Here is a 12243-nt window from a genome sequence, read left to right on the forward strand (position 1 = left end):
GCTTGTTTTTATTTAAATATTTATTTCCCATAATAAGTTCAACAGGGTAGATGTACTTAAGGAACATGAGACTTTTTCAGATAAATAAAGGCAAATATTGCAAACTACACAAAAGGCAGTCGCTAAAGCGTTTAAGTTTCAAAATAGAACAAACGAAACAGACTAAATTGTCAATTCCACTTAGAAACAAAATATTAATTCTAAAAATAAATCTTAGTTTGTTTTACAGAAGAACAGACAAAACTGACTAACTTTTGTCAATATCAAATAAACTGAGAACTAAAAGGAAATTCTCAATCTCTCCTTGTTGTATAGCTGAGCTTTTCAAACAGTTTTAACAGTTACTTTAGTCTGACAAAAGCCGAATGACGAATTAGCGCTTCCAGTCAGAGACTGAGGCTACGTCCACACGTACACGGGTATTTTTGAAAACGGAGATTTTCCGTTTTCGTTTTAAAAAATAATCCCGTCCACACATAAAGGCAGAAATGAAGGAAAACGCTGCTATGAACATGCCAAAGCAGCAGGTGGCGCTAGATTCCTAACCGTGCAGAAATGTTGGCCAATCAGAAGTCTAGAAGCCTCGGTGGGAAAAAGTAAACAAAGCTGCGGCATAGAAGCAGAACCGAGTCGTATGTGTGGAGGGACAGTAACTGTGTGTATATGTAAGCATTTAAACACTGCAGAGAGTAGAATTAACAGTAACAGTATTGTAGAAATTAATTTCACCGAAACAATAACGTGGCGCACAGTGTGACGCATGCACCAGTTTATTGTATTTCCAGACTTGCTTTCGGCACAATTTACAGTGCACGCTACTCTTGTTTTTTGTCAGACTTGAAATAGCCGAAATACCTTCACACTACGGAACTTCTATGGCTCTTCCGTTCGACAATCTCTCCGGCATTGGAACCATTATCTGTTTTCTCTTCGGTCACGCTCGGTTGATTTTTCTAGTCGGCACACTCATTTCCTCCATTACCCGCTGGCTGCTTCCCAAACAAACACACGTGCGGCTTGGCACTTGTGCTGTACATAACAAGTCACGCGACGTGACGCTGCGGCTGTGATTGGTTCGGCTCTGCGCTACTTAGTTTGGATTGGCTGACCTTTTTTTATTTTTTTTTATTTTAAGAGGACAAGAGCGGCGAGGTCTATCGCGATAGCTTAATTTCTCTATCGAGTATAAGTTATATCGCGATACATATCGTTATCGTTCTATCGCCCAGCTCTAATTGTGAGGTATAAAGTTTCTGGGCAATTGCACATATTTGTAATTGCGTCTCTGTACACCACAGCAGTTTAATACAATCAAGATGGGATTTAGGTGCAGACTATCAGCAGTTTTGAATTATAATATTTATTGATTGAGTCACATCTAAAAGGTCTTTTTACACAGCACATCTCACTTAATATGAATACTTTTTTATTCTAGAAACACAGAGCCAGAAAAGGCTCTTTGGCAGGATGATGTGTTACGGACAAATGATTGCACAGTTCGCTACAAGGGATGAATGTCAAGAAGACCTCATCAGAAGCCAATCTAAATCTTCTAAACAAAATGTTTTACTTAAACACAGCGTCCACGTCACCATCAGAAGTTTGTGGGAGGTAAAGAGCACACTTCAAGCTCCCACGTGTTTTCAGAAGTTTAAAAAGACATTGATTTTTCTAACCACAGTTTGTTATAAACTGACCTTGCAGATTGCAAGTACAGACATTACCGACCACCTGAGCGCACCCTGATGGTGATGGTTCACCAGCACGCCGTCTCTGTCCCATGCTGACACAATGTGCTCACACAATAGTTCTATTTAGTTCAAGCAGCAGCGTTTCGGTCACATCCCACAACCAGCTTGTCTTCTTCACTTCTTCACCTGCCTGGATCCGTCCTTCCAGCCTGACTTCACCTCATTCACAAACGTGTCTCTGACTCTCTTGAGGCGGCCACTGATCTCTCCCAGATCCCCGGGCACTTTGCTGGCCTCGTCCCGGACCTGCCGTAGCGTCTGGGAGCGCAAGGCCCGGTCCGAGGCGTCCCGTCCGGCTATCTGAGCCTTGGTGATAGCGTAAGCTGTGATCTGAGCCGCCCTGCGAATCGGTCGAGACTCCGCCAACTTCTCAACGACGTGAAGGTTGTTGACGAGCGACGCTAACAGGCGAGCGAGCATTGTGGCAACTGGCTGTTAGCTTCTCCGTGTTCTCCCCGTGGGTTTCAGCCCTGTAAAGCCCACATACAAACCCATTATTGACCCTCGAAGTGTCGAGTACGTGGAGATGCAAGTTTAAGTACACAGAGAGAACTAGACGTACGTACCTCAGCTGAAGCAGGTGACCGCTGAGTGACAGTGGGTGACGTAACGCAGACTGTGGGAGGGATGAGGCTAAAGTCGGTTTCGAGCTCGTCGTTCAGTGTTTCTTAAAGAAACAGGATCATCAAACGACTGTTTTCTTGGATTTAAAATGTTTCCATTAAAATTCAATTAATTGCATTTCACAGAACTGAAAGCAGTTTAAACAGTTTGCCATATGTGAACTTGGTTTTTGACTGTTAATGTGGACAGAGACTTGGCTCAGGGTTTCCTCTGCTGTCTTCCAGGGTAAATACGGCCATTCATACCACAACAAAATAAATACGCAGTTTACTTTAATATCCTATTTTTAAGATTTAAGACACACTTTTACTTTAATTTGTAATAAATAATTTTTAATAGAAAAAAATGTTCAGCGTCAAAACATACAAGACATTCCAGATGCATAATATTAAATTTCTAAGGCATAACAAGTAAAGTAAATATTTCACAAATTTAAAAGGATGTAACTTGATTTAAGACGGTTGCTAGGATTTACAAGGCTGAATGACACATTCAAATTGGAGAATTACAGCCTTAGTCCTTAGACTATTTTCTTTACATTTCTGCTTTAAAAAAACAAGAACAACAACAAAACTGTCAATAACAGTAAACTACCGTCTTTAGAAAACAAAAAGATATATTTATATATATATATTATGTATAAGTGACAAGAAAAAGGGAACTTAGTCCCACACGGTACCGACCAGAATCAACCAATGTGAATCCAACTTCAGGTAATTTTTCCGGACGGGTTTTGTAGTAACACCACCCGGTAAACGACATCCGGTCGTATCTTACGTATATCCGCTTTCAAGAGCAGATTTCCTGCTCGTTTCTCATTTTGCTTCCCCCCATTTTTTGCTCGCTGGTCTTTTAGCTTCACTCTCGTCAGACTCGGTACTGCAGCCATGCGGGTGTACGTGCTGTTCGCGGTGGCGGTGCTCTCCCTGAGCCCGGCGGCGGTGAGTGGAGCCGAGAAGAAGAAGCTGCAGATCGGCATCAAGAAGCGAGTGGACAACTGCCCCATCAAATCCCGCAAAGGAGACGTGCTGAATATGCACTACACCGGAAAGCTGGAGGACGGCACCGAATTTGACAGTAGCATTCCCCGCGACAGGCCTTTCACCTTCACCCTGGGCACCGGCCAGGTGATCAAAGGCTGGGACCAGGGCCTGCTGGGCATGTGCGAGGGCGAGAAGAGGAAGCTGGTCATCCCCGCCGAGCTGGGCTACGGAGACCGGGGAGCCCCTCCAAAGATCCCCGGCGGAGCGACGCTGATCTTCGAAGTGGAGCTGCTGAGCATCGAGAGGAGATCCGAGCTCTGACGAAGAAGAAGGACAGCTTTGAGAACGGTAAGATGTTAACACACCAGCCTGAGGGGCAAACAAAGTCTGCAGAAAGGATTGCTGCTTTCAGTGGTCATTCACCTAAAAGTGGCCCAGATAACATTTTCATAAGTTCAGATCCAGCTAGAAAACAACGTGCAGAGATTTTGGTAAAAGAAACAGCCTGACGGCGGGGTATCTTCTGCATTTTTAGACGTTTGTAAGCATTAATATCCTTAAAGCAAAAACACAGAGCTATATAACTAATGTAACTTATACATATGAAAAATCTTCGCGATTTGCTTAGGGGATGATGTCCTTGGACACACACTGACTGGGTTTTGTTTTTTTACCCCGACTATAACAATATGCTCTTTAACTTTATTTTTCCAGGTTCCAGGAGATGCTGCGGCATTAAGTGGAGACCAAGTGACACCTGATGAAGATTAAAAGGCAAATGTGAAAGAAGAGTCAGCAAAGCTCCTGTTTTCCTTCTACCAGCTTTGCTTTTTATGCTCTGATTCATTGAATTGAAATTGAGAAGATGCAAGAACTGGCTGTTTGTACCAGCTAAACTCTAGAGTGAGGGTTGACAGGAGCAGCTATGTCCTGTATCCTGACTGTGCTGTGCCGTCTCTTCATCTCATTTCATTTTAATTTTCTGTAAGCGGGTTTATTCACATCTGCACACTGTTTTTGTTATTTGGGGGGTTTTGTTCAGAAAATAATTTAGTGTGAAGTGGGAGTCGGGTCAGACTAGGATCATTTTTTTCACTGTAAGAATTTGAATTCTGTAATAAAATGTTTGTTAGTACTTTTCTTGTTTTGAGTTCTTTATTTTTTTTTACTACTTGAAATAAAAGGACTGTGCATATATTTTTTAGCTAACCCCCAGTTATTTCTATTTTAATTTCAAGCAGACTTGCAATTGTTTTTATGGTCTTTAGCAGTAGTTCTGCAGGCTTTCTGAAAGTCTTACTAGCATCCTGTTGCAAACATGCAAATTTTGTTTGCGCTATTCTAATTGAAACTAGAAAACTCCAAAATGGAAGACTCTCAGTAGTATGTAGTGTTAATTCATCCTGACAGACAATGGAGCTAAAGGCATGCAAAATCCAAAAAAAGAGCTCTGAATGTCTGTTACGGAGCCTGGAGACTAGTTTGCCTATGAGAGCTCAGCTTCATAAAAACAATTAATAATAAGTTCTCTCTCTCTCTCTCTCTCTCTCTCTCACACACACACACACACACACACACACACACACATTTTCTATTAACAAAATAATAGGAAAAAAAAGCAAAAGAAGGAAGGTAAAGTGGGGCACTGATCCTTTAGTAGCCAATAAGAATAAAAGTGCAGTAGCCAATAGCGTGGCACCACATCTCACACAACAGCTGCACCAGTGGTCATGTGACTATGAGTCAGTTTAATAGTAGCAAGCGTTCAGTCTTTTGGTGGATATATATGTGTATATATATATATATATATATATATATACATATATATATATATATATATACATATACACACACACAGTGGGGCAAAAAAGTATTTAGTCAGCCACCGATTGTGCAAGTTCCCCCACTTAAAATGATGACAGAGGTCAGTAATTTGCACCAGAGGTACACTTCAACTGTGAGAGACAGAATGTGAAAAAAAAATCCATGAATCCACATGGTAGGATTTGTAAAGAATTTATTCCTAAATCAGGGTGGAAAATAAGTATTTGGTCACCTCAAACAAGGAAAATCTCTGGCTCTCACAGACCTGTAACGTCTTCTGTAAGAAGCTTTTCTGTCCCCCACTCGTTACCTGTATGAATGGCACCTGTTTGAACTCATCATCTGTATAAAAGACACCTGTCCACAGCCTCAAACAGTCAGACTCCAAACTCTGCCATGGCCAAGACCAAAGAGCTTTCGAAGGACACCAGGAAAAGTATTGTAGACCTGCACCAGACTGGGAAGAGTGAATCTACAATAGGCAAGCAGCTTGGTGTGAAAAAAATCAACTGTGGGAGCAATCATCAGAAAATGGAAGACATACAAGACCACTGATAATCTCCCTCGATCTGGGGCTCCACGCAAGATCTCATCCCGTGGGGTCAAAATGATCATGAGAACGGTGAGCAAAGATCCCAGAACCACACGGGGGGACCTGGTGAATGACCTGCAGAGAGCTGGGACCAAAGTAACAAAGGTCACCATCAGTAACACACTACAACGGCAGGGAATCAAATCCCGCAGTGCCAGACGTGTTCCGCTGCTGAAGCCAGTGCATGTCCAGGCCCGTCTGAAGTTTGCCAGAGAGCACATGGATGATACAGCAGAGGATTGGGAGAATGTCATGTGGTCAGATGAAACCAAAGTAGAACTTTTTGGTATAAACTCAACTCGTCGTGTTTGGAGGGAGAAGAATACTGAGTTGCATCCCAAGAACACCATACCTACTGTGAAGCATGGGGGTGGAAACATCATGCTATGGGGCTGTTTTTCTGCCAAGGGGACAGGACGACTGATCCGTGTTAAGGACAGAATGAATGGGGCCATGTATCGTGAGATTTTGAGCCAAAACCTCCTTCCATCAGTGAGAACTTTGAAGATGAAACGAGGCTGGGTCTTCCAACATGACAATGATCCAAAACACACCGCCCGGGCAACAAAGGAGTGGCTCCGTAAGAAGCATTTGAAAGTCCTGGAGTGGCCTAGCCAGTCTCCAGACCTCAACCCCATAGAAAATCTGTGGCGGGAGTTGAAAGTCCGTGTTGCTCGGCGACAGCCCCAAAACATCACTGCTCTCGAGAAGATCTGCATGGAGGAATGGGCCAAAATACCAGCTACTGTGTGTGCAAACCTGGTAAAGACCTATAGTAAACGTTTGACCTCTGTTATTGCCAACAAAGGTTATGTTACAAAGTATTGAGTTGTATTTTTGTTATTGACCAAATACTTATTTTCCACCCTGATTTTACGAATAAATTCTTTACAAATCCTACCATGTGGATTCATGGATTTTTTTTTTTCACATTCTGTCTCTCACAGTTGAAGTGTACCTCTGGTGCAAATTACTGACCTCTGTCATCATTTTAAGTGGGGGAACTTGCACAATCGGTGGCTGACTAAATACTTTTTTGCCCCACTGTGTGTGTGTGTGTGTGTGTGTGTGTGTATATATATATATATATATATATATATATATATATATATATATATATATATATATATATATATATATATATATATATATATATATATATATATATATAATAAATGAAAGACTTTTAAAACCGTAATATTAATGAGTTAAAATCTCTATTTTTGGCATAAAAGCCAAATTTGCTGTTTTATTTATTTATTTTGTTGACTTTGAGTTGGTGTGAACTTTCATTAAAATACATATTTTAGTATGATTTTAAATAAACAATTGAAGTTCATTCGTGATTATGCACTTGTGTAATAGAAACAGGACTCAAAATAGTATTTTAATGTTTTTATTAACATTTATTACATTTCTTTTTTAGGCTTTTGGGGTTTTGTGATTTATGCAAATAGCTCTTTAAACTGTCACAGACAGTTTGCCTGCTGGTAACAGTGACTGTATTTTGGCAATGATTGAATATCAACCGATGACTGTACAAATCACTGTTATGTGTTTTCTACAGTCAGTAATACCAACAGGCGGCGCCATTAACGCGATCTAGAAGCTGCTGTACCCGGACTTTTTCAAAGGACGGACACATGAAACGGAAGCAACGTCGTCGCTTTTTTTTTATTTTATTTTTTATTTTTATAAACTTTATTTAACAAACAATTAGTATACAACATACGAACAGATGAAGTATACAAAACAACAGAACATGAACACACAAAGCCAGGGGTAAAAGAAAAAGGTAACAATTATAAGAATACACGCAAAAATTCACATACATAAATTTGTTTTGAGAGCCTTTTTGTTGGTGGAGTCTGATATTGATTGTATGTACATTTCCACATCCTTAAAATAATGACAGAAATATGGTGTTTTATTAGTAAACGTACATTTATGGATAAAAAATGTAGCTAAAAGTATTAACAAATTTATCAGAAAAAAACATTTATCATACTTCTTGGGGAACTTAAAGAAACAGAATAAAACATTTTCCCATCGTAAAGAAAACTCCCTAAAAATATGGACAGTAACAAACCTGCTACGTCGTCGCTTTTCCGGCATGCTCCTAGTTGGATGAGAAGGGTCCAAGAGCACCTGACTGCAGCCTGTTTTCATGAACAAATGTGCCATTAGTAATTTAATAATTCTAGGAATCAACTAGTCTGCTTACACTGACCATGTTGCCACTTTGTTTGCGTTTTTTTTTTATCGTGCTTTATGGCAGATAAACACATATGTAGCCAGATGGGCTACTCGCCTTCCGTTGTTTTTCTTCTCTCATTCTCTCTCTCTCTCGCTCGCTCTACCACCCTCGCTCTCTTTCCACTGCACTCGCTCCTTGTATCAGGTGATCGGGTTAATTGGGAACCCACCTGCACATTGATTGCAGGGTGGCGCTAGCCTGTATAAAGCTAAGCCGATGTCTTGTTGGATTGATTCCTCCCGAGCTTCTGGTACGATACAGCAGTAAATGCTGGCGTACTGCGACGGACTGATCAGCAAGAGCCGATTATACGACAGCTACAGGTATGCTCTCGCTTAACCTTGGATTCCCTCCGAATACTGGAATTGGTGTTAATATCCTTTTCCGGCCTGTTGTAGCGCAGCAGTCTGTTTAATTCTGCCATTGCGGAGAGAGGTGTTCGTGGTATCTCCACCAATGAGAGTATAGTGCCTCCGGTCCTGGGGTAAGCTGTTAGAACTACTTTTATTAGCATTCATAGCTATAAGAGTTTAAGGTTACACTTATCTGTTTCAGGGTTCACTGCTGTACTCACCTCTCCATGGTAAATTGTCCAACCTAAATTGGAAGAGTGGACTGCCTTCTCAGCTGCTGTTGTGAACTCCTCCTTGGTGGAGTCTGCTGTCTTGTCTCGTTTTGTCTTATCTTGTTTTTATTAAGTAGGCTTACCTTTTTTTGGGTTCGCCTGGTGTTCTATTTTACCCTGGACTGTTGCTCGTACCCACACTTCTGTGATCGGGCTGAAGTGATTCTCTGCCCGAGTGTCGTGCTGGGACTCTAAATCGCCTGGGTGGCCGGTCTCAGCCGGTGGGGAGCCAGACCGGCCTACGCCTGAGAATAATTATTACCAGCACGAGTGGTAGTTTGACCCGTGGGGAATAAGCCTTTCGTGTGTGTGTGTGTGATTTCTTTTATTAAAGTGTGTTTTAGTCTTTTTATGATTTGTAGCGAGCCTGACGCTCAGTGTCCTTTTATTCTTTTAACATACTTTTCTGTGTTTTATTTCAGTGAAGGAGGATGAGCCAGTGGCCCTGAGACCTCAGGTGGTGGGTCGTTTTCACACTTTCTTTTGTACAGCACTGGGTGGTCTGCAGTAATTCTTTTGGTTCCACGGCTGCTGGTAAGTCCAAGTTCCACGATTGTTTATTTTTACTGTAGGACACTGTCAATAATGATGCTACATCTTGACTTTTAATATTTTATTTATAAAATATTATTTATAATATTTTATTTATTTCTATAAATAAAACTGTTTTAATATTGGAAGCCAACCTGCCTCAGTGTGCATCCTTGAATCTGTGCGGTCTTCTTTTATTCCTTTTATTTATTTTTCTTAAATATTTCCTGGGGGTGTAATTCCCCTAGGTGGCGTTGTCAAGTTTATTTATTTTGTTCATAACCCCGCCGACCACTTGGTCACACATAGATATGTTTCTTTCCTGACCCTGGTTTAGCACCTGGGGGGGGGGTGGAATTTGGGTCAGTTTCAAGCTGAAGCCAATGTTCGCTGTGCACAAGTTTAAGGTCTGTGGTGATATGACACAAGTGGTCAGAATTGGACTTCGATTGAGGCATCTAAAAATGGTAGCTGCACTGTAAGATATAAGTTAGGGTGACCCACTGAGTCATCAGACTCAGGACCATGACAACACCTAACTGTAGTTGTCTCTTAGCTTTAGCAGCCACTCAGTGTTGCTTCACCAAGGAATTATTCTACATTTCTTTTTTTAATGTGTCTTTTGTTTAGCCCTTTGTAGCTTTTTTCCCTCCACATGCTCAGTCTGGTTGATAAATGAAACTTAGCTAATCCCTTGGTTGCAGCGTTATATCTGGTGTATCTATCGACATTAAAGTCACAGTTTAAACTTTTTGCTGTTAATACTCACAGGAAGAAGGTAGTGTAGGTACTGAGGAACCTAAAGTGCAAATTATTTTAGTAAGGAAGAAAAAAGGTGTTACAGGAAAATGATTCTGTTTCTTTACCTTCTTTTAAATGTACAAAGATGCCCTTTGTCTATGGTTAGATTAGTTTAGAATTATCCTTTTAGACTTTCCCAGCAAAGACATATGGTTTTATCTCTCCCAGCTCTCTGCTGACGAGACTAGCACCACATATGGAGTTGTTTATTTTATCTGTTTATTATTTTCTTATCCTGTTCTCACTGTCTCTCCTATAAAAAGTGCCAAGCCTCTGTTCATGGTGTGAGTTGTTCTCAGCAGCTCACCCGTGTACACGTTTAGCAAAGAAAGTAACTTTGTCTCATTGTGTCTTTATTTCTCCTGGGTTTTTTACAGTTTTCTCCCAACAAAAGGAGTGTATGATTCAGTTTGATACCTACACTAGCTGATGCAATTACAGTCAGGCATTTCAAGGTAGGATAAATATAAGTCTTGCCTTCTGAGCAGATGGAGTCTGCCAGGGTTTGATGTGAACCTGTAGACACTGGCTCCACGGGATGCTTTTCATTTGACAGCTGCAGCTTGGCCTAAACATCAACAGCTAAACTGTGAAGATGATAAGGAGGACCCCAGCCTGCTGAGAGGCAGCATCCCACCAACAGAATTATATAAATATACAGTACTGTATGCAGTATTATATCATGTTCTCTATGGATGAGGAAAAGATTTTAGGACAAACAAGGAGTTTCAAGATGGAAATGATGAAAAAACCTTCATTTGGCACTGTTTGGTTCTGGCTTGAAAGATTACTTGAAATTCAAAATACTTGAGATAAATTTACAAAAAGGCTTTAGGATAATGAAAGTACTCATTCAAGTGCCTTTAAAAGCATTCAGCCCCCTTCTGAGTGGTTCTACAATGCCTCCTATGAACTGACATATCATGTGACTCAGGTAGTGGAACAGGTCATCCACCAACAGGGAGATTGGTGGATCAATCCCTCTGCATGTTGGCGTAACCTTGGGCAAGATGCTGAACCCTGAAATACCCCTAATGCACCTACTGGAGTTTGAGTGTGTTATTGTGTGAATGAGACTTTTAGCAGAAAGTGGTTTGAGTGCACAAATTGAGTGGAAAGGTGCTATATAATTACCAGTATTTGTATGTCTGTGAAGGTTCTCAGTCATCCAGGTCATCGTAGTCAAAGGAGCTTGTAAAGAAAAGCGTCTGGACTTTAAGTTGCTTGAAGACATTTCACCGAGAAGCTTCTTCAGTTCTAATGCCAGGTTTCACAATGAGCTCACCCGAAACCCTGGCTGATTGGGACCCACACCCTTTTTTTTTTTCTTTTTGCCTGTCCTGTTTGGCTCTTTTGCCATCAGAATTATTGTCTAAAGGCAAAGAAAGATGCCCAATGGATTTACTTTACCAAATTGACCATCCCAGCCTTGCCATAATGGTCCATTTGATTCACCTTTTATTGTTTATTTTATTTTCACTTGCTGAATACGGGACAGACTTGACTGGAGGAAAGAAGGGGAGAAAGAAAGAGGGAAAGAGAAACAGCTGAGAAGAGGGACGGGGGAGAAGGGCAAAAGACAAAAACCAACAGAACGGGCAGAGAAAAAAAAATGCATATATCAATCACCTGGATCACCTGCTGAGAAAGAAAAAAGAAAACAAGCAGAAGAGAACAAGAGTAATAGAATAAACAACATCACAATGATATATGGGAATATGACAGTAAATACTAAATGTTAAACATTATTGTGCAGCACATAAGATCAACAGAACACAGTGTGCTTTGAGGTAGGAGCCGAAAAGGGTGTAGTTTGTGGGTGCGATCACCCGTGTGTACACCTGTGAGCATGGACGCGCTTGTTTTTTTAAAAGGTTCCTTCATGTAATGATCTGCTAGAGGGTGTGGGGGGGCCACTGCCCCGTCCTTCAGGGCATGAAGCAGATATGGAGGAGATCAAAACTCCAGACATCCAGAGGCCCCCAGAATACAAGAGATCAAGGAAGACCACCAGAGGGGCAGCTGCGCCACTGTCCCAGAAAGAGCTGAGGAGAGTCCCAGATGAGGGCTCACTCAGCAGCCGCGGAGCAGAAGCCAGGGGGAGTTGCAGTGACGCGCCCGTGAGCTCCGCCGGCAGCCAGCTGCGCCTGAGTGACCGAGCCCCAGGCCGAGAGGCCGGGGGCACCCCACCTCCGAAGTGGCCCTAGTGAGCCCCAGGCTCCAGGCCCCGATAAGCGGCCGCCAAGGAGTGAGCC

The 12243-nt window shown here is 41.7% G+C and overlaps 2 protein-coding genes across 2 annotated transcripts; one reads left to right on the top strand and one right to left on the bottom strand.

The window, feature by feature from the left end:
- Positions 1–1344: 1344 nt before the first annotated feature.
- Positions 1345–2431, bottom strand: LOC146555048 (protein NCBP2AS2-like). The gene is made up of 2 exons (XM_085251038.1): positions 2318–2431; positions 1345–2221 (listed from the first exon to the last, which is right to left on the bottom strand). The coding sequence occupies exon 2, from the start codon at positions 2169–2171 to the stop codon at positions 1866–1868; it is 306 nt and encodes a 101-aa protein (XP_085107164.1). The 5' UTR covers positions 2172–2221; positions 2318–2431; the 3' UTR covers positions 1345–1865.
- A 699-nt stretch (positions 2432–3130) lies between these two features.
- On the top strand, positions 3131–4493 carry fkbp2 (FKBP prolyl isomerase 2). The gene is made up of 2 exons (XM_085251037.1): positions 3131–3706; positions 4073–4493. Exon 1 carries the CDS (start codon positions 3263–3265, stop codon positions 3677–3679), a length of 417 nt encoding a protein of 138 aa, XP_085107163.1. The 5' UTR covers positions 3131–3262; the 3' UTR covers positions 3680–3706; positions 4073–4493.
- The last annotated feature ends 7750 nt before the right edge of the window (positions 4494–12243 follow it).

This window comes from Mchenga conophoros, linkage group LG17 (assembly GCF_057382185.1).
Source record: "Mchenga conophoros isolate Kocher_MC1m ecotype Shallow Benthic linkage group LG17, M_conophoros_male_GT1.1, whole genome shotgun sequence".
Lineage (NCBI taxonomy): Eukaryota > Metazoa > Chordata > Actinopteri > Cichliformes > Cichlidae > Mchenga > Mchenga conophoros.